Source organism: Pinus tabuliformis, chromosome 5_1 (genome assembly GCF_031772625.1).
Source record: "Pinus tabuliformis cultivar Carrire ecotype Pingquan chromosome 5_1, CPIR1, whole genome shotgun sequence".
Lineage (NCBI taxonomy): Eukaryota > Viridiplantae > Streptophyta > Pinopsida > Pinales > Pinaceae > Pinus > Pinus tabuliformis.
This window is the reverse complement of record NC_142305.1, coordinates 337,104,961-337,113,638: the sequence shown is the minus strand read 5'-3', so window position 1 is coordinate 337,113,638 and position 8,678 is coordinate 337,104,961. Positions and strand designations below refer to the sequence as shown.

At 35.8% G+C, this 8,678-nt stretch overlaps 1 protein-coding gene across 1 annotated transcript; it reads left to right on the top strand.

Annotated features, from left to right (window-relative positions):
• Window positions 1-362: 362 nt before the first annotated feature.
• LOC149164796 (expansin-A2-like) lies at window positions 363-1,674 on the top strand. The gene is made up of 3 exons (XM_089430989.1): window positions 363-549; window positions 694-1,012; window positions 1,146-1,674. Exons 1-3 carry the CDS (start codon window positions 420-422, stop codon window positions 1,447-1,449), a joined length of 753 nt encoding a protein of 250 aa, XP_089287115.1. The 5' UTR covers window positions 363-419; the 3' UTR covers window positions 1,450-1,674.
• The last annotated feature ends 7,004 nt before the right edge of the window (window positions 1,675-8,678 follow it).

Here is an 8,678-nt window from a genome sequence, read left to right as displayed (position 1 = left end):
TCAAAAATATATATATTATTTTCTATATATAATTTATAAAAAGTAGTCCCTAAATTCCAGCGAAGACACGAACAACCATATACCTTTCGGCACTTATAAGTAGAGAGAAATTATACGCTTAATCGTCGCCCACCGGCCGTGAAGGTTATAGGATGCTCAGACCTTTGAATATAAGAAACGCCGGCCACCGTTTGTTTGAACGTGCCGCGTACGTCCACCAAATATCTTAACAGCGAATCATATCTCCGCACGCTGCGATGGGTACCGCCATCCGCGGAAGAAAATTTGATCCTCTGTCCACCTCCCAAATCTATTTATTGGGAAACCTCGGAGTCCAAGACTCACTTGTGGATTGAGGCATCACTTCTCACCCCAGATATCAGTTCAGTTGAAGTCTACTTATATTAAGCAACCGCAAAATGGCGCCTGTAACACTGACCACGATGTTCAGTCTCTTGTGGATAGCTGGTGCGGCTTTTGCATTAGATGGTGGCTGGCAATCTGCACATGCTACGTTTTACGGTGGCAGCGATGCGTCCGGCACAATGGGTAAGTTCATACCTCCACAAAACTCCAGCCCTGTGGACGTCTCGGAGGGCGCAGACACTATTCGCTTTGCAGTTTCAGCTTTAGATTAATAATTTAATACCATATGTTAGCTAAAGCAAATCGATGGTGAAATTAATTTGACAGGCGGTGCTTGCGGATACGGTAACCTATATAGCCAAGGCTATGGAACGAACACTGCAGCTCTGAGCACGGCGCTTTTCAACAATGGCGCTACTTGCGGAGCCTGTTACGAAATGAAATGCGACCACCACTCCGACCCTCAGTGGTGTCTACCGGGCACTGTGACAATTACTGCTACTAACCTCTGCCCCCCTAACTCTGCTCTTCCCAACGACAATGGAGGATGGTGTAATCCACCTCTCCAACACTTCGACATGGCTCAGCCTGCGTTTCAACGGATCGCCATATACAGAAGTGGCATTGTTCCAATCATCTTCAGAAGGTAATTAATTAATTATTACCCTAATTTGTCTGTCAACACTCCACTCCTATTCTTCAATCCTTAGAATTTATTCCCAACTTGACTTTAATTGGGATGAAATCCTAACCGGCAAGGTCAATATTTATGTATGCAGAGTACCATGCGTGAGGAAAGGTGGAGTTCGATTCACGATCAATGGCCACTCCTATTTCAATTTGGTACTCATTACCAACGTAGGAGGTGCAGGCGATGTGGAGGCGGTTTCCATCAAAGGTTCCAACACTGGCTGGCAAGCAATGTCCCGCAACTGGGGACAGAATTGGCAGAGCAACTCATATTTGAATGGGCAGACTCTCTCCTTCCAGGTCACCGTTAGCGATGGGAGAACCATCACATCCTATAACGTCGCTCCCGCAAATTGGCAATTCGGCCAGACATTTGAAGGACAGCAATTTTAGCCCATTGTCATCTGCTTCAAAACTAACCTGTCCAAATAGAATAGTACAATAGGCAGTATTCCACACTAACCAAGGGTACGAGGATTGCTACCCACTTCTAATTGTTTCTGCTGTATAGAATTGATATACACGTCCTGTATATTGCTGCGCTGACTGGGGACGGTGATATATTGTATCAGTGACATGTTTCTCCTAAATTCTGTAAATTGGAGCTTTATGTTTTAATTGTTATCATTGACGGCAATTATTGGAGATTTTGATGACCTCTACTCGCGCATTGTCGTGATTGAGTTAATTGATTTTGGTAGCCTTCGGCTCCACTAATTAGTTGATGGGCTCCACTAATCATGTTACCTTGGTTGATGGGCGCTTCTCAAAATTTAGATGGAACTTTGACAAATTTATTTCACAGGTCAGTGAAACCGCTGCATACATTCAAAGCCTCTCCGTTCATCTCGACTCCCCTCCTACAATTCCTGTTTTTCTGGCAGGTGCTGCGAAATTGCGAATGTTATCTAATATTTTATTGCAACACATATTCCTGCTTCGCCGTCCCGGTAAATTGCGAAAACGCGTTTGACTGGGGACTTCGCCATTGTTCAGACGTTTCTGTGGTTTGAAGCATAGTTACCAAGTTCGGCCGTCTTCGCAAAAGTGTTCGGAAATTCGCTGATTTAATACGTATAGGATATATATAGGATATCTTCAAAACCTCATTTTACTTTAACATATATATATATATATATTACTGGGTAGGAAATCCAATCCACTATATTGATAATGATGCAATGACAATTATTAACTAGTGTGGCATTAACTAGTGTGGAGAGCTCAATAATGTGAGAAAATATTTCAACAAAAATATTAACAAGCAAAGAGATACTCATATTCATAAAATATCCAATATCGTATTAAATTTCAATTAAAACAATTTAGCTTATCATAGATTTGTTAAGTTTTTTTTTTTTTTCCTTGAAAAATAGAGTTAAGATAGTTTTACATTTTGGTATATGTGTTATAGTTTTGTAGTTTTTGAATTTCCAACTTAAATGAATTTCCAATCCACATTTGAGTTGGGTTTTCTTTAGCCATTGATATGGTTTTATTTTTTTATTGGATGAGATTCTAAATACAATAGGAAATAGGACATTCTAAATACAATAGGAAATAGGATTTGTAATTATGAATTAAAGAATCTAAATAATTTTTATTTTTTTATTGGATGATATTCTAAATACAATAGGAAATAGGACATTCTAAATACAATAGGAAATAGGATTTGTAATTATGAATTAAAGAATCTAAATAATTTTTGTATGTAAAAGTTGTTGTACATATATAGTGTTATATGAGCTATCATTGTTTTGATTTCTATGGTTATGTTTTTCAATTTTATTGATTAATAATATTGGGTGAATTTCACTATATTGTTATGCCCATTATAACATATTTTTTATTCTATTTTATTTTTTTCTTCATTCCTTTTTCTAAATAAAAATATATTTTTCTACAAAAATTGAATGAATTATTGATAAATTTTGTAAATCTTATAAGTTAGATATTTTTGAAAGTATTAAATCAAGAAAATTTACAATTTCAATCAAGATAGGTCGAACACTTTTGTGATCCATAATTAAGAGAGATAGTCTTTCGGATTAATCGCATCGCAAGGATTGGGTCCACGTTTCAAACCAACTAATGTGGTTCATCCTCAGTACAAGGTGAGAAATCGATCGATCTGAGAAAATAAATAGCAGGGATGCACTTATTATCGAACGAATCGCAAATTTGTTAATTAAATAATAAAATAATAATATATGCAAGGAGTGACCTAGTCAATTAACTAGTCAATATAATAAGTGATTATAATAATATTAGGTAAAAGTTTGTTTTTTTGTTGGTAGAAATATAATATGTTTACCAAATTAAGTAACTCAAATCTTATAAATTCATATAATGATGTCATATGTCTATTATAAATTTATCTAATAATAATAGTTTGAAAATAATTAATTTTAGAATTTTATATGATAATATGTTACTAAAGAACTAACATATTTGCTAAGTTAAATAACTAAAATCCGATAAACTATTATAAGTTTATATGATAGTAGTTTGAGAATAGTTAATTATAGAGTCTTATATAATAATATAATACTAATATTATGAATCTATATAAAAATTTAAATGAAATTAATAATCAATAATATAATTATTTGTTTATATCAAAATTTTCAATCTTTTTTTTAAAGATAACTATATATTAACAAACATTCAGAAAGGACTATAAGGGGGGAAAGCCATTAAATAAAACGAGGAAGATAACAAAAGCCAAGAAGGATAAGGGGGAGGAGAGGGAGGCAGAGTTAAGAGGCGAGAGCTGGAATCCAGCTTTTACTTAGCTTCCAGCCATCATCCCTATTCAGGTTATTGGTATGCCTCTCAATCTCAATCGCTTCCCTGAGTTTCCTGTGGTGGAGATGACCAATTTTAGCAATGACTTTAGACTCTTAAATGCAGACATGGTGCTTAGATTTCTCAGCATGTTCTGCAAAGGCTGATGTGCGGGAGCAAGACTTCTCTGGCTCCATTTGGATCTAGCAAACTAGATCTCAGTGTCCTTGTGGAATGTGATTGACGGTAGTTCGGCAGCGAAGGCCCTCCAATTGGAAGAATCCTCCAAGAAAAAGAATTTCATTAAATTCTAAAGGCTATTGAATTATGGGAAACGCTCTTCCGGTTTCGTCTTTAGCTTGGTTCCGCTTCAATCTGCTAGTGCAGTAAACAATGAACAGGTCTCTGCATTGAGGAATTAGGCTTGCATGCAAATTTCTTCAAAACCCGATTCTGCATCTTCCCCCTCTCACCCAGGGCGTTCTCTCAAAATTACTGGACGGTCTCCTTCTACTTCCCCTCTTCAAGTTTATGTTTCTGGTGCACTTGCTTAGTCCTCTTCAGAAGTTGTCAAGTTGCTTCCTACCACTGACCCATCTTCCAGATCTCCTGCGGATTCATTTTTGGACTCGGTTTCAGCACCCGCTAGGTCCTCTCCGATGGCTGTTGACATATCTCCTTCTAGATCTCCCAGGGTTCCATTCACGGACTCGGTTTCGACACGTGCTTGGTCCTCTCTACTAGCTGTTGACATTTCTCTCTCATCTCCATCGGCGATACCACCCTCTGCAGCATTGTTGATGAACCTAGTGAGTTCGTTGTCCCCTCGGTTTAACCTCTCCCATTCCCTTCCCTCCCTCGATGCTAACCCCTTGCCTTCGCTCATACCTCCACCTTCCTCAATCACTGTCCAGTCCTCTAACTATGTTGATAGGTCCAGGTCCGCTCTTCGCAACATCCCTCCCCCTCTCCACGCATATACATGCTATTTAGTGACTTCTTCCACCAAGGAATCCTCCTTCCCCCCTCCCTCCAGCTTGCCCCTGGCATTGGTTATCAGTCTACCTCTCTCCTCCTCCATCAATTCGAACTTAGCGGATTGCTCCTCCACCATCCCGTCCTTAATCATGTTGTCTTCCTCTCGACCCTTTCATTTTAATAGACATAACATAAATAAACACAATATCTACTCTAATATCTCCGGTAAAAACAAGAATATTTCTAAGAACCTCGTTCATAATAACAATTTACTTTTTAGGGTTGATAGTAATAATACTAATTACTTTAATCACAATAACGATATTAATAACTCTTATCATAGTAATAAATATAATAATAATATTTATGACTATAATAATAATAGATGTAATAATAATTACAATAATAATAGTTATAACAACACCAGCTATGATGATGATGATGATGATGATAATAATAGGGGTTTCAAGAATGTTATTAATCTATCAAAAAAGAATTTCTATCCCTCTGTCTTTAGTCTTCTCAACAAAGGTCTCATATTACCGATAAAGACACGGCCAAATTAGTTGGCCTTTGCCTCACCTCCACTTTTTTTAGCTTTCAGGGTGAATTCTATGAACAAAATTGTGGTGTTGCGATGGTCCGCCCCCTCTCCCCTATTGTCACAAACTTGTTCATGGAAGATTTTGAAACCAGGGCCCTTGCTTCGGCCAAATACTGTCCTAAAAAATGGAAGAGGTTCGTTGATGACACTTGTGTCATCTGGCCTCATGGTCGAGAGAAACTAGATTTGTTTCTTGAGCACCTTAATTCCTAATCAGACTCCATCACGTTCACCATGGAAGTGGAGGAGAATGGTCGCCTTCCCTTTCTTGACATCCTGCTTTCTTGGAAGGATGATGGGTCCGTTTGTTACCAAGTTTTTCGGAAGAAGACTCACACGGAACAGTACCTCCATGCCAATTCTCAGCACTTCCTTGCTCAGAAATTTGGGGTTCTCAGCACTCTCGCTACCCGTGCCCTAAGAATCTCCGATGACGAGCATCTTGATCAGGAGAAATCTCATGTTCTTGAGGTTTTTTAAAATAACGGGTACAACCGATCCCATAGCCTTAAGGCTTTTCACAGAGCTAGCAAGGAACCGAAGGTTAAATATGCCCTCTCTAATCCTATCTCTAAGGTTCATCTCTCGTATATCCAAGGGACCACTGGTAGGATTGCCCATATTCTTAAGAAAACTAATGTTTCTTCGTTCTTCAAGCCTCTCAATACCATTAAAAATTCTCTTAGGTCAGTCAAGGACCCTATTGATCCAATGAGCTCAAAAGGGGTCTACCTTGTCCCTTGCTCATGTGGTATCCCCTACATTGGAGAAACTTGGAGATCTATTAAGCAGAGGATCAGTGAACATGTGGCTGACCTCAGACATAATCGCTCCCGCATGTCAGCCCTTGCAAAACATGCTGAGAAATCTAAGCACCATGTCTGCATTGAAGAGTCTAAATTCATTGCTAAAATTGGTCATTTCCACCACAGAAAACTCAAGGAAGCGATTGAGATTGAGAGGCATTCCAATAACCTGAATATGGATGATGGCTGGAAGCTAAGTAAAAGCTGGATTCCAGCTCTCGCCTCTTAACTCTGCCTCCCTCTCCTCCCCCTTATCCTTCTTAGCTTTTGTTATCTTCCTTGTTTTATTTAATGACTTCCCCCCTTATAGTCCTTTTTGAATGTTTGTTAATTTATAGTTATCTAAAAAAAAATAATAAAAAAATTTCATATAAATAAATAATTATATTACTGATTATTAATTTCATTTAAATTTTTATATAGATTCATAATATTAGTATTATATTATTATATGAGATTCTATAATTAACCATTTTCAAACTACTATCATATAAACTTATAATAATTTATCAGATTTTAGTTATTTAACTTAGCAAATATGTTAGTTCTTTAGTAAAATATTATTATATAAAATTCTAAAATTAATTATTTTCAAACTATTATTAGATAAATTTATAATAGTCCTATGACATTATTATATGAATTTATAAGATTTGAGTTATTTAATTTGGTAAATATATTATATTTCTACCAGCAAAAAACAAACTTTTACCTAATATTATTATAATCACTTATTATATTGACTAGTTAATTGACTAGGTCAGCCCTGCTTATATTATTATTTTATTATTTAATTAATAAACTTTCACTCATTCGATAATAAGTAATTTATTTTTACATAACGGCTAACACTGTGCAATGATGCATCCTTGCTATTTATTTTCTCCGATGGATCGATTTCTCACCTTGTCCTGAGGATGAACCACATTAGTTGGTTCTAAACGTCCACCCAATCCTTGCAATGTGATTAATCCGAAAGACTATCTCTCTTAATTTCAATCAATTTAATGGTGCATTTTATAAATTATAAGATTTTCATAAAATGAACTAGAAAACAAATAAAACATTAATCATTATTCTAACATACATATATATAAAAGATAGAAAAAAATTAAAAAAATACATAATTATTTCATAAAAATGAAAATTTCTAAATTTTTTATTAATTCCATCTAAAATATAAAATATTTAATAATATATATATATATATATATATATATATATATATAGATAATTAAATTATTTTTAAAAATATTAACTATTTAATTATAAAAAAAAGTTATAAATAACCTAAACTAACACTTTTTCAAAATTAAATCATACTTTTATGAACTACTATATAACAGTGATACACATAAAAACAAAACACATCTTTACTACAATGGTTACATTAATACACATAAAAATTAAACACAACCTTCATCAAAATTATTAAATAAACACAAATTTCATCACAATTTTTAAATTAATAATTTTGTTGATACATCCTCACAATCCACCATAATCCTAATCCTCCTCCAACATACAACTATACCTGCTGCTCCCATATGTTCATTGCTCGTCTATTCTATACAGCCGTTACGATGGCATTAATTAATACATCCGCTTACAGTCCACCATTATCCTAGTACTCCTAAAACATACAGCCATTACGATGGCATTAATTAATACATGCGCTCACAGTCCACCATTATCCTAGTACTCCTAAAACATACCACTAATCGCTGCTACCTATGTTTGTTGCTCGTTAATACTATACATCCATTAACGATCGGATATTTTAGTTAGGTTTTTCATCCCCTGCTCTACATTTATTCAAAATTTTGATCGTTGCAAAATTCGTCCTCTCACGAGCACCAATTCATTTATCTATCTATGTTGGAGCAAATTTCACATCATATAGTTACTTTATGTCCTCATCAAAAAACTTTATTCCGCTTATGACTCTCGCTTTCCAGTAGTGTCGGTCATATTGTGGTCAGACTTTTGAAAATAAAAACCCCTAGTTCTAGTTCCAGTAGTGTCAGTCATATTTTGGTTAGACTTTTGAAAATAAGAAACCCTAGTTCTAGTAGTGTCGGTCATATTGTGGTCAGACTTTTGAAAATAAGAACCCCTTGGTCATCGCAATATTCACGTGATTCTTGAATCCCGTGTGCAGATGTCACCGAAGGTTTGAACGAGCGGTGCATGTGCATTGTGCACCCAACGACTCTCCAACGGATATTAATATCTAGACAATATCCGCTCGTTGCGGTGGGTGCCGATGTTAGCGGAAGAAATTCGATAACTTATCAACATCCCGATTCTTTATATCTGTTGGAGTTCACCAATCAGCCATCGACTCAGATGATCGGTTCTACTTTCCATTCTACTTAGTTCTAGCGTTAGATATTCATTAAGAGGAAACCTACCTATCTTTAAGTGAGCATCTGTTTCGTTGTGAA